Source organism: Manihot esculenta, chromosome 17 (genome assembly GCF_001659605.2).
Source record: "Manihot esculenta cultivar AM560-2 chromosome 17, M.esculenta_v8, whole genome shotgun sequence".
NCBI classification, from domain to species: domain Eukaryota; kingdom Viridiplantae; phylum Streptophyta; class Magnoliopsida; order Malpighiales; family Euphorbiaceae; genus Manihot; species Manihot esculenta.
This window is the reverse complement of record NC_035177.2, coordinates 26,313,529-26,332,698: the sequence shown is the minus strand read 5'-3', so window position 1 is coordinate 26,332,698 and position 19,170 is coordinate 26,313,529. Positions and strand designations below refer to the sequence as shown.

Below are 19,170 nucleotides of genomic sequence, written 5' to 3'. Positions count from 1 at the left end.
GACTTTGGAATAATTTTGTTAATTTACTATGGTATGTACAACGGTTTCGGTTCATTCTAATCCGTGAATTAACGAAATTGAAATGGGTGGTTAGACAATTTCTTTTTTTAATTAAGATAGAGAATTTAATTTTTATGAATAAAGTAAATACTCACTAAAATATTTTATATTTTAATAAGTTTCAATTTTTCGTATTTTATTAAAAGGTGATTAGTTTTTTCTTTTCATTTTTTTGTCTTCATCTTACCAAATAATTAGATTATAGGTGCACTGTATTAACCAATCTCCAGCATGCCTAAATGTACCTAATCCCTAATTGAACCTTCCAAAATCATTAATTAATTATGTTAATTGACAAGAGCATTGTTGAGGATTCCAGCTTTGTAAATTAATGGTTTGATTCATAGTTAGCTGTTCAGTCCGTGAATATGAGGATAAGAGAGATGCTTGAAATTTTAGTCAAATTAAGAGTAAAAGTGTAAACAAGAGTCAGTTTTCTGTTGTGTTTTTGTTTTGTGCATTGTATGGAGTCCACTTCTTGAGAAATCTAGTAGTTAATTCCCATCTTATGAAAATAATATTAATTTATTATTTACTTTTTTACTATTGATGGTCTCTAAAGATATTATCATTCGAATCGAAAATAAAAATTTTAGTATTTATAAAATTTTTTACTTGAATTTGTTGATTTCTTGTTTGCAAAAATTGTTTAAAAGAAAAGAAATAGATTTAGAAAATAAAGTGTTGTGCACTCATACTGCCAAGAAAATATCACCTGAGGCTGAGGATGAAATACAAGAAATTGAAAAGCTAAGATGAGCTGGATGTTGATAATCTCAATCTCAAAATCTGTTATTTAACAACAAATTGTATTTATGATTTGGCTGTATTTTCTTGGAGAAACAACTTTGCTTTTGGCTATTTAATTTAAACAATCAAAAGACTTGGCACTGAATTCCTTAATAAACGTTAACTTTGTTTCCTTCCCTTTTTGTAACAAATGGATAAGTTTGCAAGTAACCTTCTATATGACAGCTTGGTTTATCAGTTTTGCAAGTAACCTTATATATGGAAAACTAGAGCCCAATTGGAATTCAATTTCAGTAAATTTCCCAATACCCATCTTTGTCGGAGAGTGTGAAAATCCATTGTTCAAAAAACCGTCTATCGTATGAGTAGATTCAGATGTTATCTTCCCCATCTTCTATTTTCATGAAGTCAAGATATGACTTGCCACTCAATTTCCGAGCAAAAAATTCTTTGAAGTACTTCTCCAATGGAACTTTCTTAAAAATTGCTGGATTATGAGGGCCAATGAGGCTGGCTGCAGGGCCTAATTCAGAGTCTAGCTTTGAACTGTAGAACGTTGCAATGGAAAGTCTTTCCTTTGTGGAATTCACAGTCGCCCTATGCTCGATGCTCCGATAAATGCCATTGCTAACAATCTGCACAAGAAAGAACAAGCTCAGGAAGGAGTGCAATGAAAACTTGTTTGCAGCCAGTTTCTGAAAACAGTACCTCCATGATGTCTCCAATGTTGACAATAAAAGCATTTGGAAGTGGTTTAACAGGAACCCATTTCCCTTCCTTTCGGATTTGCAGTCCTTCAGTTTCATTGAGCTGAAACAGAATGGTTAAAGCAACAGCATCAGAATGCGGAGTGAAACCAATGGCCTTCTCTGGTTCCGGGCATGGAGGATAGAAATTCATCCTCATTGATTGAACACCGTCATTGAATAGCTCATTCATTTCCTCAGCATTCATATTTAAAGCTTTTGCCATGTGACCCAAAATTGCCAAGGCTAGCTTCTTCATTTCACTTGCGTAAGTTTCTAAAATATTTCTGCAGCAAATATACAAATACGAAACTTTCCTGGTAAGGGAATTTTTCATATTCAATTAGCTTCATTGATTAACAGATGAGATAGAAACCTGAGCTTTAGAGGGAGATTGTCAAAGAGTTCATTCTTCCTAATTTTGAAAGGAAGGGTGGTAATGTAGAACATGTCTGACCAATCCAGCTTCTGCTCCTCTGATACCACAAAGAGCTGTCCGAAACCTTCATGGTTGTCTGGCTGCTGCCACAGCTTCTTCTTCTGTTCATAAGGAAGTCCAAAGAAACTCTCGATTTCCAACTTCACTTCCTCCAGAAAATCAGTGCTCACTCCATGGTTCACTACCTGATTTTGATAAAATTTTAATCAACCAATGGAAGAATCACAGGCAAAGCAAGTTAATTGATAGTTTCCAGGATCTTAAAATGGAATCATGCGACAATAACTTGTAGCTACTGATACATATTATTATTATTATTATTATATATCAGCATGGAATGAGTAGCAACACTTGTTGAATACACAACGCTAAATTGAAACTGAAGAAAGATTTTGCTAACTTCAAGTTTTTTGACAGCCATCTTGAATCCTTATCTGAATCTGGTCAGTTTTCCAAAAAGTAATCCTTTAAAGATTAGGCCCAAGTGGGCAAGAACGAAAATTAATGCTGTAGGAGATGGATAGCACCATGGCAGCAATAAATGGAACCTTTTAAGGTTGTAGGCCTATATGATAGGCCTTAAATATTTACTCTATCTTGGCCTAAGACAAGTCTTTGACCATCAGGAAGAGAAAAACTTTTCTAGCAAGATCCAGAGAGAGCTAACTCACTTACCTGGAAGAAACCCCATTCTCTGCATGCTGAATGCAAGCTCGCCAACTCATAATCCATGGAATCTCCAAAGGCCAGTCTTTCAAGATCTATGACAGGAACCGAGGAAAGCAACGACCTTTCATCGGAAATAGTTGGAGGGTCCTGATCAGATCTTACGTAGCGAGGAGGGATGGTGTGCAAGGATTCTTCGGCCAGCTTTTGAACACTAGGTACTATAATAGATTTTCCGAAGTTCACTGTTTCTAGTGATGAATCCATTCACTTCTCTTTAGGACCAGAGTTCTGGTAGAAGAAGGAGAGAGGGATCCAGAAACTGTTCCAAATAGCTGCTTAGCCACAGACGATGATAAAGATAATATTTATTTACTATTACTAATATCTATCTTTTCAAAATGACAAAAAAACCCAAAAAAGGCCAAAGTCTGGTATCAACGCTGCTTGATTTTTTTTAAGGTAAATTTTTTTTTTTAAAAGGAAAATGAGAATAGAGAAATAGAATATAAAATTTTTGAGATTTATTGAAATATATTTACCATCAAACTAAATTTTGTGAGTATAAATTATTTTTTATTATATTTCTAAATTTCTATATTATTATAGTTGATTTATTAAAATTGATAACCTCATATCCGGTAGAGATTAGAATTAGAGTATATGTAAGTGAATTTGGTTTTTCTTTTTTTTTTTTACCTATTCTTTTATCTTTTTTTCTCTTTTATCATCTTGTGATATGTAATCGTCATTCTGCCACAGTATCCCGTATGTTGTCATGCAGTACCGTATGTATAAAAACGCAGTTCTCCTTTCTACTGTTAGGAATCCATTTAATTTCGTTCAGCATTCATTTTAGTACGATCTCAATCGTGGAGGATTTGCTACTTCATGGACTCAGCCAATGGACCGATCTGGACTCATCTCTGTTAGGCTTAGGTCCTATCTAACCAGACTAGTTAACATGAACCTAAGGCCGACCTCTTGAGAATGAGATGATGCATTGGGAAGGGTTAGGCCTGGCCTTCTTGTCGCAGACCTTCCCATAGTTAAGATATCTAAGACCCAGCAATCATTAAGTGCCCCTTTATCTGTTTCATTAATTATTTCATGATTAATGAGGGGGTAAATCCCAAAGTCTCAATTATAACCACACGACTCTAGGAGTATTCTCTGTCAAAATGTCTATTCTTCCTCCTTTACTCATTTCAAATTCGCACTCTCGATTTTGTTCTCGACTCTTCTTCTCACTTTGCTCCTGTTAGCTTGTTCTCTTTTGCCTCTGCAATCTCTGCCTTAAGGTACGTCTTGCCCTTCTTATGGCTTCCATTAGAATCTCTAACGTTGAGGGTTTGAGATCTTCCGTCACTCCTTCCTCCCTTTCTAATTTTTTTCTCTAGCGAATACATTGATACCTCCATCTACAAAATTAGGGCTCTTCATCGTAACAAGAGGATTGTCCTTCCCAACCCTCCTCCGGCGGGTTTGATAGACCCTCAACAGAATCGCAGTTTAATTTTCTTCGTTAAGCAATGCGACTTTGGGTTGACATTTCCCTTCACCCCTTTTTTCATTGAGGTCTTCCGTCATTTCGGAATGACTCCCGCATGTTATCCCCAAATTCTATCCTCTTTATATGTCCCTTTGAGTCTATTTATCTGTGCTGGGGTTTTGCCACTTTCGTTACTTTATTTTTTACTTTTTTCCGCCTAGTCTGAGCTAATCACGGGTTTTATTACTTTACTCCCCGGGGAGGCTTATCCATCTTTGCTGAGTACAAAGATTCAATCAAATGTTGGGATAAGGCCTTCATGGTGGTCGAGCTAAAGGAAAGCTCGGAGATCAACTGGGATGTTGATCTTTCTTGGGGGAGGTTCCTCAGGTCTACAATGACCTTCCATGGCTGACCCTGATGGACCAGATCTGTCTTCTCTGACTGACCTCTGTACGAAAGAAGTATGATATCGAGAAGTGCATGTTCATGTCTAATCTCCAGGACTGCCAGGAAGCTAGTATTGTTAATGATTATTTTCTTATTTTTCCTTTCCTGGTTGCATTTTTCTTCTGTTATTCCGAGTTCTAACTTGTATTGTTTTCTCTTTTCCAGCTTCTGCCTCACCAATGAACAACATTAGATTGCCGAAGAACTTTACCTTACCTAGGGAGAGCATGAAGGTCATGCTGGAATCCTTTAAAGTTGGCAAGTCTATGGCGGACGTGACTCGAGAGATTTTCCAAGTCATTGCCCCTGCCTCTGTGAGCCAGACCACCTCTCCTGCCCCTGCTTTGGCTTTGGCATCTGCTGCTAGGGGCTCTCGTTCTGCAACTTTGAAGACCCTTGCCTCTGCTAAGCCATCGGCCTCGGCCAAATCCCCGGCGGCCTCTAAACAGACCCCCAAGGAGCCCATCGCCTTCAGTGACTCTGCTGAGGACAGTTCTAAGAGGGGCACAGAGATCGCTCCTTTGGACATCCAGCCTCTCCAGACCGTCGCTGCAATAGTGATTGGAGTGGCCGCTGGTAAGCAGACGTGGACCTCCGAGCCCACTCCTGAAGGTAGAGCTACTAAGAGGGCTTGGGCTTCAGATCCTGCCAAGACCGCACCTCCTCCTCCTTTAGCTCACAAAGGGAAAAGGGTTGTGGAGTTGCTATCCTCGGCCCCTGACAACAAGTCCCTCAATGCTGCCGAGGTGACTCCTGAATCTATACTGGCTTCAACCGCCAAGGAGCTTTGTAATAAAATATTTGGCGGTGCTCCAGATGCTTCAAATCCTCGCTTCCTGGCCCTCGTCAGCCATCGTGCCTGCTCCACTAAGGAGCAAGCAGCATTCAGTGCTCGCTCTATGGACGACCTCAGAGATAGCCTTAGGAAAATGCTCCTTATGGTAAGCTGTTGTGTTTTTCTGGAGGGTACTTATATCTCCCTTAATTTCTCTAATTTTGTCTTTTCTTTCTTTGTGGTAGGCCTTCTGATAGAGCCAAATTTAGACCCATTTTCCATATTAATATTTATGTTAATTTACACATTTTCTACCTAATTTTATGGTTTTAACCTTATTTTGCAGAAAATGGAGTAAAATGGTAATTTGGCAAAAATGGCCTTAAATCTGCCCAAAAGAGAGCAAAATTGCACAAGCATGGTTTGCCCAAATTGTTTGCCCAAACCAAAGTTGAAGCTGAAATGGAAGAGGAACAATCTGCTGTTTGACCAGACTATTTGCCCAAACAGACTGGGCAAACAGACCAGCAGGGCAGAAGCAGAGCACAGACAACTGGAAAACCAGACTGTTTGCCCGAGCTGTTTGCCCAAACAACCCGGGCAAATAGCACCAGCAACCAGCAGACAGTAAATTGCGGGCGGGAAAATCAAAATTCAAATGCTCAAGAAGTGTTTTTCCTCCCAAACACGTGTGGACAGCTCAGCAAACCCTAGAGACACCTTAGCACTCAATCCCACATATTTAGGAAGATAAATCTCATCAAAATACAATTATCTTCCAAGAATTCAACTCCAATTGGGAAAAGGAGTCCCAACTCAACAAGGAAACCCTAGGGCAGCCTTTTCAGCTATAAAAGGGCATGCAAACCAGCAGATCAATCATGCTGGGATCATCCTGGGATCAAGAATACCTGCGACAGAAGCACCACAGCAGCTGCGCCCTTGTGCCAGCCCTTCTTCTTCCTTTTTCTTGTTTTCTTTCTTTTCTTTTATGTTAGTTTTAGCCTTGAGTGGCTGAAACCCTTTTTCTAGTTGAAGAATAAGGTGAAACTTTGGTTGTTTATGGATTGGGAGATCTGAACCTTCATGTTATTCTTTTATTAATCAGTATTTATGCAATTTTGTGCTTAATTTATTGTTGCTTTGTTGTTTTGATCAAATTGGCCACTTGATTCTTGATTGCAAAGTAATTCTTTGTTAGTTTGGATAGTTTGAAGTCCGTAATTGCTTGAATTATTCAAACACAAGTAACCCTTGGTGTAAAAACCTAGGAAATTACATAATCTAGCAATATCACCATACGTTTGGGTAGCTAGAATTAGGTCTCTCTTTTTCTTAATGCAATTAACAGTTGTTAGATGCCAAAGGCCCAAGGACGTTCCTTGGCAACTTGTTAATTAGTGATTAATTAGAGGACGTTCCCTAAATAATCTATGCTTAAGGAGGGATATGGTTGGTGAGAAGCGTCTTCCACCTCCATAACTAATTTATTGAGTTAAATAAGAGAATATAAGTTTCAATGATCAATCCCAACAACTAAAGTGGATCCAATTCTTCAACTAGGCCTTTCTCATTATTGAATTTCTCTACTTTAATTATTTGTTTTTCTCTATTGCTTTCAATATTAGTTTAGTTTATCAAACCTCAAAACCCCCCATTTTACTTTTATTGTTTGTTTCTTTACTTGGTCTTGACTAGGAAAATAAGTAAGTATCAATTCCCTGTGGATTCGACCCTATTGCCACTATCTGTAAATTATTTTGTTGGTTGATAATAAGTTTATTTTTGACGGCTTCGACAACCGCTTATCAAAAATTGGCGCCGTTGCCGGGGAATTGATTTAACTTATTTGTTTTTCTTTCATGATCAGATCTGGACTCAAGAAACTGATTCATGGATGAGGTAAGTATATCTATTCTCACTGCTCGACTTTTTGAACTAACCTCTGTTGTGAAAAGTTATGTCATAGGTCAAGCTCAACAACTTCAGCAGTCTCGGCCATGTGGGATTTGCGCATACGTAGGACACCCAACTGATCAATGTCCTACACTTTATGAGGATTACCAGCAAGTACATGCCTTTGGAGGATTCAATAGCCAGCCAAGACATGATCCCTACCTTGATACCTACAATCCATGTGACCATCTGAATTATGGCTATGCAAGGGCTGACTACTACCAAAACTATCAAGCCCAAGCAACACCTCAAAGCTCCAATATGGAACTTGAAGAGATGGTGAGGAAATTGGAAATTTCTGGGCAAATTCTCCAACAGCAAGTGGATCAAGCGGTCAACTCAATGAACGCGAACATATTAAGAAGAGAGGAAGATCTTCAAGATGTATGGGACGATGATGAAAGTTCCCAAGAAACAGAAACTGAACCAGCTGCTGAATTTGCTTCATCTGCTACTTTATTTGATGCACAAAACACTGCAGTGCTTGCTGCTATACCTGCTGAATCTAGCTGCAAAAATTGTTGAACCAGCCGCTGTCCAAACAATACTTGTTGAAGCTCCTGCCATCCAAGAAACAGCAATACATACTGCTACTGCTGAGAATATTGCAGCACCTGCTGTAAAAAATTTAGACTTTGTTGCTGACCAAGCTGCTGAAGATAGAGACAGCAACTGCTGTCCACCTGCTGAAACTTCCACAATTACACCAGCAATTGCTGAACCTGCTGTCCAAAAATCAGCAAGTGTTGAATCTGCCACCATTGCATCCTTTGTTGCTGTCCAAACACCAGCAACCTCAGCAATTAACACAACTGAACCAGAAGTGGTTGCACTTGCTGAACCAGCAACTTCTGAAAGTGCCCCAACTGAATCAAAACTTGTTGATAGTTTAGACATCATTGATTATTTGAGCCAAGAAATTTTTGATATAAATCAAAATGATATGCTAACCGATGATTTTTGTAGGGAGGACAGCCAAGAAGATGCAAGAAGCCAAGTAGAGCTGAAACGGACAGCAATGGACTGCTGCATGCAGAGGACAGATTGCTGTTTGCCCAAACAGCCTGGACAAACAAGCAGACAGAAGGCAGAACAGGCAGACTGCTGTCTGCCCAAACAGCCAGCAAAGGCAGAACAAGAAAGCCCCTGTTTGCCCAAACAGGTTCAGCAACTAGATGAGACTAATGGCAGACTGCCCAAATCACTCCAACAAGAAGAACTCAGTTTGCCCAGATCAGTTGGGCAAACAACAAAGGCAGAACACTGTTCACCCGAAAAACCAGCAGAGGAAAAGAAGGTAGAAGCTTGTTTGCCCGAACAGCAAGTCAAAGCAGATTGTTGTCTGCCCAAACAGCAAGTCAAGGTAGAATCTTGTTTGCCGAACAGGTCCAGCACCAAGCACAAAAATATTGCAGCCTCTCCAAACCACTTCAGCAAGCTGGAAACAGTTTGCCCAGATCAGTCGGGCAAGTAACCTTGACAAAATGCTGTTTACTCAAGCAGCCAGCAAAGGACCATGAGGAAGATTGTTGTTTGCCCAAACAACAAGAGAAGGCAGACCCTTGTTTGCCCAAACAAGCTATGCAGATTGTACAAGCAGATTGTTGTTTGCCCAAACAGCAAGATATGGTAGAATTTGTTTTGCCCGAATTCAAATTGCGGCCACATATGGAGAAATATGAATTGGAGTTCGAAGTGTTGTCCAATCATCTCAAAAATGCAAATATAAGGGCTAGAGTCACACCTCATCTGAAAGAGGAGAAGCTAATCATGTTACTTTATGAGTACATAAAAGAAATAGGATGGGTTGTGACCAAATCAAAAGGCGCGCTACACTTTTTACTTAATGCAGTTGGAACCCTTTTTCCTCCTCCAATTACTTGAACCTTGATCAAGTCAAGAAAGTCTAGCCCGCGACTTATAAACCAGGGCGCTACTGGGAGGCAACCCAGCGGAGACATGCCCAATCAATGAAGATTTTCCAGAAAAAAAAAAAACACAGAGATATGTGACTGTTTGCCCAAACAGCATGGACAAACAACCAGAGATGCAGGAATCAGATGATGTAACCTAAGTCCAGGTTTTAACTGTTTTGCAGGTAGGGAGCTGTTTGACCAAAACTGTTTGCCCACACAAGCTGGGCAAACAGCAGAAATGACTCAGAAAAAGTTGACATACTGTTTGCCCACACAGCAAGCTACTTGTTCGACCAGCTTGTTTGCCCACGCAGCTGGGCAAACAACAAGCCTTCACACAGAATGCTGCAGAAATTCCACCTGTTCGACCAGCCTGTTTGCCCACACAACTGGGCAAATAGCAGGCCCGTGCGCAAGAAGCTGCCAGACCACACTTCAGATCATTGTGAGACCACACTGTTTGCCCACGCAAGCTAGGCAAACACCCAAGGCAGTAGAAGCGACAAGGAAGAAATCTTAAACAGGTATGACTGGGCATCACACAAACAGCACCAACAGGCCAATCAGCAGCATACCAAGCTGTTTGCCCACACAAGCTGGGCAAACACCTACAGCAGATCAGCAGCAGCCCACATCAGCAGACCAACCAGCAGACAGTCCACCACCAGCCAGCAAGCCAACCACAAGCGCAGTAGTACACCAGACCAGCACATCCTGCCACCTGCACACAGAAATACCTGACGCATCCAGCTATTTACCCAAACAGAACTGGGCAAACAACCACACCAGGGAAGTATCAATTTTTCACTTGAACTTTAATTTTTCCATACATTGAGGACAATGCATGGGTTAGGTGTGGGGGTGCATATCTCTGAATTTTGATGCTTCATGCATACTTTTTGATTCCTCTTAATTTCTTTTAAGCTTTAATTTTCAATTAGTACACATTAGGTTAAATGTAATACCCGGCTAGACTCCGGTATCGGAATTCCTACCGTCCGGTGGAATCTCGAATGTCGGAAGCCTCTAGTAGGGTAGAAACATGTTTTCATAAAATGTTTTAAGGTATTTCATGGTTTTAAGTATGAAAAATTAAATGAGTTTTTACATGAAAAGTCTTTGGAGGAAAACCCAGGTTCGGCCGCCGAAAGTCAAGTTCGGCCGCTGAACATGCTTGCGTTTTGGAGGCACGTTAGGCCCTCGAAAGCATGAGTGAGGGCAGTCCAGGTTCGGCCGCCGAAACCCAAGTTCGGCCGCCGAACATGGCATGCATGCGGAGGCACATTCGGCCCCCGAACGTGGCCTGGCCAGCCACCTATAAAAGGGTCCCTTAGGTCCGCACGGGCGAGCTTTTTCTCCCCCGTTGTCGGCCAAGGTGAGTCTCCGCCACCCCTCCCTCGATCTTGAGTGTTTTCCTTAGATCTTCCATGATTTTCACGGGTTTTAACTTCTGTTTTGAAGATCTGTGAGTAAAGAGCAAGTTTTGGGTACTTGGAGGTTCAAAGAGCTCAATCTCTCCATCTCCAAGCTAGGATCGCCTTTCCTCTCGTTTCTTCAAGAGGTAAGCTCGGATCCACCCTTGTTATGTGTTTTAAACAAGCATTAAGTTGTTTTATGGGTAGAGATGCATGTTTAGGCTTGTTGATGAGTTTATGGGTTTTGATGTTTTGATGAACAATGTATGTTGATTTTTGTGTGTTTGAAGTGTTGTAGTTGGGGTATATGCTAGTTTGAGACCCCTAGGTGTAATGTATGATATGTATGCATGTTTTAGAACTAGTTTTTGCATGATTGGTGAGTTTGGAGGCAAAAATGCATAAGGGAGCCAAGTTTCTGCCCTTTGGCAGAAACCAGGTTCGGCAGCCGAATGCACTTTCGGCCGCTGAACATGGCTGAGGAGGCAGGCCTTTCGGCTGCCGAAGTTGCCCCCGAAAGGAAACTTTCGTCTCTGTCTGGGACTTTCGGCCGCCGAAGGTGCCGCCGAACATGCATGAGTTTCGCCTCTGTCTGGGAGTTTCGGCCGCCGAAGGTGCCGCCGAACCTGCCTGACTTTCGGCTTTGGAGGGACTTTCGGCCGTCGAACCTGCCGCCGAAAGTGCCCTGTTCAGCCATTTCTTGCATGTGTTTCTATGATTATTCCATGATGTTTTAGGGGGTTTTTGGGGAGTATATTAGAGTTATGTTTATGTACGTTTGGTCCCTCATTGGAGTCCACCCGTATAGGTTCGGACCCGAGGAACCGAGGACCCCAGCAGTGAGCCAGCTGCTACAGAGTTTGTCAGAGCTAGCCAGAGGTGAGTGGAATAAACCTTAAGTTTTAAAATGAATGAATTATGAGTTTTGAGCACGATCCATGCATCATGAATGCCATGAGATATAGTAGGTTGTTTGCATTAGTATTCACGAATATGTTGCATTGCATTATGATGTTGATGTGGATTGGTCATTGGATGATCCTTTAGTCCTCATATGATATGATGATGTTATGGCATGATATGGTATGGAAGTCCAGGTTGTACCCATTCTACGTCCCTGGCACGATGTAAGAGGAAGTCCAGGTTGTACCCATTCTACGTCCCTGGCACAGTTGGACTGTATGATATGTTATGTTATGTTAAGAGAAAGACCGGTTGTACCCATTCTACGTCCCGGCACAGTTGGACTATGTAGAGGACTATTGGTGACAATACCATCCGAGATGTGATTTGTTGTGATGTGTTGCATTTCATGAAAGCATGAAATTTTAATATATGATTTCACTATTCTGCTCACTGGGCTTTGTAGCTCACCCCTCTCCCCTAACCCTAGATGTGCAGGTACAGGGTAGACCAGGAGGTTAGCCAGAGTTTTGAAGTATGTCTATGTAATAGTTAGATTGTGGACATGACAATTGTACTATGATGTAATGTAAGAGATTTCAGTATGTTATGTAATGAGGTACATTAAGGTTATAGATGTGCTTGACCCTATGAGTATTGTTATCCCTTTTGATACATGATCTATAGAAATGTTTTTATAATGTTCATGAAAGCCAACTCATCTCATGTTGTATCGCCCGTTGGGGCATTGATGAGATCCCACAGAGGGATCATGATTATGATCATGACTATGTACATGTATGTTCAGGTTGAGTTGGATGATGAAAGAAAAGTTTAAAATTTTTATGTATGTTGTTGATCATGTATGGGATTATACAGGTTTACAGGTTATGTCAGGCTTGCTACGGGTCCCGGCGGCCTTAAGCCGATCTGGATCCTAGCGCCGGTAGCGGTCCGATCTTCGGGTCGTTACAGAATGGTATCAGAGCCCTAGGTTCATTGGATCGGACCGAGAGTGTCGGGCTCATAGATGTTCTAGAAGGTCAAGCACAATAGGAAGATCATGTCCACTAGGATAGGATGTTGAGTCCTGTCTTGTATGATGATGTGAAATGCCATGATTATATACATGTGCATTGATGCTATGATATGAATGATATGATGTATATATGATGAGGGTTCATGTGTGCCCACATGAACCATGTGATGCTAATGTTTGTGTGATGTGTACCGTTTTTCAGAAAACAGGATGAGAGGAACTCGTCGATCTGCACGATTGACTGGAGTGCCACCTGAGGATGAGGGCACGAGCGCCCGTCCTCCTACATTGCCTAGGGCAATGTCTTGTAGAGCCAACAGAGAAAGAGTGTCAAGGGACCCTAGAAGGTCTTTTGATGCTAGCCGAAGGGGGACAGATAGGGGAGGAAGTTCTTCAGATGTGAGGGAGGTTATGGAAGAGGATCAGAGGAGGGATGGGAACCTGGATGTGAGCATGGAGGAAGAAGGGACAGGGGAGTCTCAGGGAGGCGTTCAGGCCTCGGGGTATGGTTTTCCACCCCATTATCCACCCTTCCCACAGGGTTCAGGGTATCCGATGGGAGGTACCTCGGATTACTCCAGCTTTAACCCCTACCCTACCTACATGCCCTATCCACCTTTCTATCCGCCCTACACCCAGTACCCAGCTTATCCACCCTCACCTTTCTATCCAAACCCGGCAAACCCCACCTCGGGGAATGCTGCACCCCCACCTCCACCACCTACAGAACCAGCAGCCCCAGTTACTCAACCTCCTAGACCTAGCTCAGTCGATGGGAGCAAAGTGAAAATGACAGATTACCTCAAGCTAGATGCTCCCAAATACAAGTCAGGGGATGACCCCTTTGAGTATCTGAGAGTGGTGAAGACAATAACTGATGAGCTAGGGGCAAGTGATAGCAGGGCCATTCAGATGGCAGGGTTCACTTTAAAGTGCAAGAAGGCACGGGAATGGTTCAAGTGTTATGTGGACCCGAGACTAGACGGCATGACATGGGAGGAATTTGCGAATGAGTTCGCTGGATGGGCTTTTCCAGACAGTTCCAGAGAACTGATGATGATTGAGTTTGAGCAACTAAGGCAGTCAGAGCACATGGGTGTAGAGGAGTTCACGGATAAATTCTTGGAGCTATTGCCTTTTTCAGGGCAAGCTCTAGATACAGATACGAAGAAAGCCAAGAGGTACGTTATAAAGCTGCATTCCAGGTACTCCTCGTTGATTCAGTCAGCCGAGAGAGAAAGTTTCCACACTGTGGTGGATATGGCTCGAAGAATGGAAGCAAGTGCTATAGTTGAGGGGTCAGTGAAGCAGTCAGTGACCCAGTCTTCAGGGGTTAAGACCCCAAGCAGAGGAGGACCAGGTTTCTCTTCCCAGAGCTCAGGTAAGAAGAGGTGGGATAACACCACCAGGAAGCCGAAGAAGAATAAGTTTTGGAACAAGTTGAAATCCGGTCTGGGATTTGGCGGTGGCTCGAGCTCAGGCTCAGATGGTACAGAATGCCAGAGATGTGGAAGACCGCACAGGGGAGTGTGTCGAGCTGGGACTAACACATGTTTCAGATGTGGACAGGAGGGACACATAGCTCGGGAGTGTCCTAGAGCGCCTTTTATGGGCCAGCCCCAGCAGACAGCTTCTGGTAGTGTGGCACAACCAGCAGTTCCAGCCACAACTCAGGGCAGTGGCAGAGGTAGAGGGAGAGGGGCAGCCTCTTCTTCTGGTTCCCGAGGTGAAGGTCCATCAGCTCCAGCCAGGATCTTCACCATGACTCAGCAGGAGGCTAACACATCCAACACCGTGGTGTCAGGTAATCTCGTCATTGGGTGTTCTGATGTGTATGCATTAATGGACCCGGGTGCATCTCATTCATTTATTGCTCCGAGAGCCATTGAGAGGTTGGGTCTGATAGTCTCTGGGTTAGAGTGTCCCCTATGGGTCAGTGGACCCAAGTGTGACCCGTCAGTGGCAGTGTCAGTCTGCCAGTACAGTCCAGTTTTTGTTGAGGGAAGATGCCTCTCCGCCGACCTTGTGGTTCTAGATTTGACAGACTTTGACGTCATTCTAGGGATGGATTGGCTATCTACCCATGGTGCTACCTTGGACTACAGAGACAAGGTAGTCAGGTTCAGAGATCAGAACGGGTCAGAGGTCGTCTTCAGAGGAGACATGAGGGGCACACCTAGAGGTCTGATATCAGCTCTTCAGGCTCGTAGGTTGCTTAGGAAGGGATGTCAGGGGTACTTAGCTCATGTGAGAGAGCTAGACAGTCAGGTTAGGGAGCCAGCCTCGGTGCCAGTTGTCAGAGAGTTTCAGGATGTTTTTCCGGATGAGCTTCCAGGTTTACCACCTGCTAGGGAGATAGAGTTCGAGATAGAGTTGGTGCCTGGAACTAGACTGATCTCTATCCCTCCCTACAGGATGGCCCCAGCCGAGTTGAAGGAGTTGAAAGAGCAGTTGCAAGAGCTGGTAGAAAAGGGTTTCATCCGACAGAGTACCTCACCTTGGGGTGCTCCGGTCTTGTTTGTGAGGAAGAAGGATGGATCTCTTAGACTTTGTATCGACTACAGGCAGTTGAACAAAGTCACTACCAAAAATAGGTACCCTCTGCCAAGGATCGATGATCTATTCGACCAGCTAGCAGGAGCGGGTTGTTTCTCCAAAATAGATCTAAGATCGGGGTACCATCAGCTAAGGATAAGGGATGAAGATGTGCCGAAGACAACTTTCAGGACCAGATATGGGCATTTTGAGTTCCTTGTGATGCCGTTCGGGTTAACTAATGCCCCTGCAGCATTCATGGATCTCATGAACAGAGTGTTTAGTCAGTACCTGGATCACTTCGTTATTGTCTTCATAGATGATATCTTGGTGTATTCCAGGAATGCAGAGGAGCATGCCCATCATCTGCGGTTGGTTTTGCAGACTTTGAGGGAACATGGCTTGTATGCCAAGTTCTCTAAATGTGAGTTCTGGCTGAGGAGCATTTCGTTCTTGGGGCATGTAGTGTCGGAGAATGGGATTGAGGTAGACCCCAAGAAGACAGAAACTGTGGCTAACTGGCCTAGACCCACTTCAGTGACGGAGATCAGGAGTTTCTTGGGTTTGACAGGTTACTACAGGAGGTTCATTCAGGACTTCTCGAAGATAGCAGCTCCTCTGACCAGACTAACCAGGAAGAATCAGAAGTTTCTGTGGACCGACCAGTGCGAAGAGAGTTTCGAAGAGCTTAAGAAGAGGTTGACTTCAGCACCAGTTTTAGCTCTGCCATCCAGTGATGAGGACTTTACAGTCTTTTGTGATGCGTCCCGTGTGGGACTGGGTTGTGTACTAATGCAGAAGGAGAGGGTGATCGCTTATGCTTCTAGGCAGCTGAAGAAGCATGAGTTGAATTACCCCACACATGACCTTGAGATGGCAGCAGTAATCTTTGCACTCAAGATGTGGAGGCACTACCTCTACGGGGTAAAATGTGAGATCTTTACAGATCATAAAAGCCTGCAGTACATCCTGAGTCAAAGAGACTTGAACTTGAGACAGAGGAGATGGGTGGAGCTGCTAAGTGACTATGATTGCAAGATTCAGTATCATCCGGGTAAGGCGAATGTCGTGGCAGACGCCCTAAGCCGGAAGTCACTAGGCAGTTTATCCCACATATCGGCAAAGAGGAGGCCAGTGGTGAAGGAGTTCTACAAGCTCATTGAGGAAGGTCTACAGATGGAGTTGTCTGGTACAGGTGCCTTGGTGGCCCAGATGAGAGTGGCACCCGTGTTTCTGGAGCAGGTGGCTCAGAAACAGCATGAGGACCCGGAGTTAGTGAAGATTGCCAGGACTGTTTAGTCAGGCAATGACAGTGAGTTCAGATTCGACAGTAAGGGGATCCTCTGCTTTGGGAACAGACTATGTGTACCAGATGACATAGGGCTAAAAGGAGACATTATGAGAGAGGCTCATAATGCAAGATACAGAATTCACCTTGGAGCCACCAAGATGTATCAAGATCTAAAGAAGGTTTATTGGTGGCCCGCTATGAAGAAAGAAGTGGCACAGTTTGTGTCAGCCTGCGAAGTATGTCAGAGGGTGAAGCTGGAACATCAGAAGCCGGCTGGAATGCTTAACCCGCTACCTATTCCAGAGTGGAAATGGGAGAATATAGCTATGGACTTCGTAGTGGGGTTACCGGCGGCGTCCAACAGAGTGGACTCCATATGGGTGATTGTGGACAGACTCACCAAATCTGCTCACTTCATTCCTGTCAGGAGTGGCTACTCTGTGGACAAGTTGGCGCAGGTATATGTGGATGAGATCGTCAGGCTGCATGGGGTTCCTGTTTCGATAGTGTCAGATAGAGGGCCCCAGTTCACCTCCAGATTTTGGCGGAGTCTGCAGAATGCCATGGGTACTAGGTTGGATTTCAGTACTGCCTTCCACCCCCAGACTGATGGACAGTCAGAAAGGACCATCCAGACTATTGAAGATATGCTCAGAATGTGTGTGCTGGACTTTGGCGGTTCTTGGAGGCAGCATCTGCCTTTGGTGGAGTTTGCCTACAACAACAGCCATCATGCTAGCATCGGGATGGCTCCATATGAAGCTTTATATGGAAGGAAGTGCAGATCACCTGTTTGCTGGGAAGAGGTTGGAGAAAAGGCCTTGGCAGGGCCTGAGCTAGTAGAGATCACCAGCAGGGTGGTACCCATAATCAGGGAGAGAATCAAGACTGCTGCAAGCAGACAGAAGAGTTATGCAGACATCCGCAGAAGGCAGTTAGAGTTTCAGGAGGGGGATCTGGTATTGCTCAAGGTGTCTCCAATGAAGGGAGTGGTTCGCTTCGGGAAGAAAGGTAAACTAGCCCCACGATACATCGGACCCTTTGAAATCTTGCAAAAGATTGGGAATGTGTCGTACAAGCTGGATTTACCTGCTTCAATGGAAAGAATCCATCCGGTTTTCCATGTTTCAATGTTGAGGAAGTTTGTGTCAGATCCAAGCAAGGTTCTTAGTGAGCCTGATGTGGAGGTCCAAGAGGATCTCACCTATGTTGAGCAGCCAGTACGGATCATAGACACCCAGATCAGAAAGCTGAGAAACAAGGAAATCCCGATGGTGAAAGTCCTGTGGAACCACCACAACTTGGAAGAGTGCACTTGGGAGACACGGGAGTCTATGCTCCAGCAGTACCCTCATCTCTTTTAAGGTTAGATCCCTTTGTGTTTATGTGCTATGTATGTATGTTATGTGTTATGCCATGCTATGTGTGCTAGTTGAGGTATATTCGGGGATGAATGTTCTTAAGGGGGGGAGAATGTAATACCCGGCTAGACTCCGGTATCGGAATTCCTACCGTCCGGTGGAATCTCAGATGTCGGAAGCCTCTAGTAGGGTAGAAACATGTTTTCATAAAATGTTTTAAGGTATTTCATGGTTTTAAGTATGAAAAATTAAATGAGTTTTTACATGAAAAGTCTTTGGAGGAAAACCCAGGTTCGGCCGCCGAACATGCTTGCGTTTTGGAGGCACGTTAGGCCCCCGAAAGCATGAGTGAGGGCAGTCCAGGTTCGGCCGCCGAAACCCAAGTTCGGCCGCCGAACATGGCATGCATGCGGAGGCACATTCGGCCCCCGAACGTGGCCTGGCCAGCCACCTATAAAAGGGTCCCTTAGGTCCGCACGGGCGAGCTTTTTCTCCCCCGTTGTCGGCCAAGGTGAGTCTCCGCCACCCCTCCCTCGATCTTGAGTGTTTTCCTTAGATCTTCCATGATTTTCACGGGTTTTAACTTCTGTTTTGAAGATCTGTGAGTAAAGAGCAAGTTTTGGGTACTTGGAGGTTCAAAGAGCTCAATCTCTCCATCTCCAAGCTAGGATCGCCTTTCCTCTCGTTTCTTCAAGAGGTAAGCTCGGATCCACCCTTGTTATGTGTTTTAAACAAGCATTAAGTTGTTTTATGGGTAGAGATGCATGTTTAGGCTTGTTGATGAGTTTATGGGTTTTGATGTTTTGATGAACAATGTATGTTGATTTTTGTGTGTTTGAAGTGTTGTAGTTGGGGTATATGCTAGTTTGAGACCCCTAGGTGTAATGTATGATATGTATGCATGTTTTAGAACTAGTTTTTGCATGATTGGTGAGTTTGGAGGCAAAAATGCATAAGGGAGCCAAGTTTCTGCCCTTTGGCAGAAACCAGGTTCGGCAGCCGAATGCACTTTCGGCCGCCGAACATGGCTGAGGAGGCAGGCCTTTCGGCTGCCGAAGTTGCCCTCGAAAGGAGACTTTCGTCTCTGTCTGGGACTTTCGGCCGTCGAAGGTGCCGCCGAACATGCATGAGTTTCGCCTCTGTCTGGGAGTTTCGGCCGTCGAAGGTGCCGCCGAACCTGCCTGACTTTCGGCTCTGGAGGGACTTTCGGCCGCCGAACCTGCCGCCGAAAGTGCCCTGTTCAGCCATTTCTTGCATGTGTTTCTATGATTATTCCATGATGTTTTAGGGGGTTTTTGGGGAGTATATTAGAGTTATGTTTATGTATGTTTGGTCCCTCATTGGAGTCCACCCGTGTAGGTTCGGACCCGAGGAAC

The 19,170-nt window shown here is 43.9% G+C and overlaps 1 protein-coding gene across 1 annotated transcript; it reads right to left on the bottom strand.

Annotated features, from left to right (window-relative positions):
• Positions 1-951: 951 nt before the first annotated feature.
• LOC110604653 (protein SRG1) lies at positions 952-3,015 on the bottom strand. The gene is made up of 4 exons (XM_021742913.2): positions 2,671-3,015; positions 1,933-2,180; positions 1,519-1,843; positions 952-1,445 (listed from the first exon to the last, which is right to left on the bottom strand). Exons 1-4 carry the CDS (start codon positions 2,926-2,928, stop codon positions 1,182-1,184), a joined length of 1,095 nt encoding a protein of 364 aa, XP_021598605.1. The 5' UTR covers positions 2,929-3,015; the 3' UTR covers positions 952-1,181.
• Between the last annotated feature and the right edge of the window lie 16,155 nt (positions 3,016-19,170).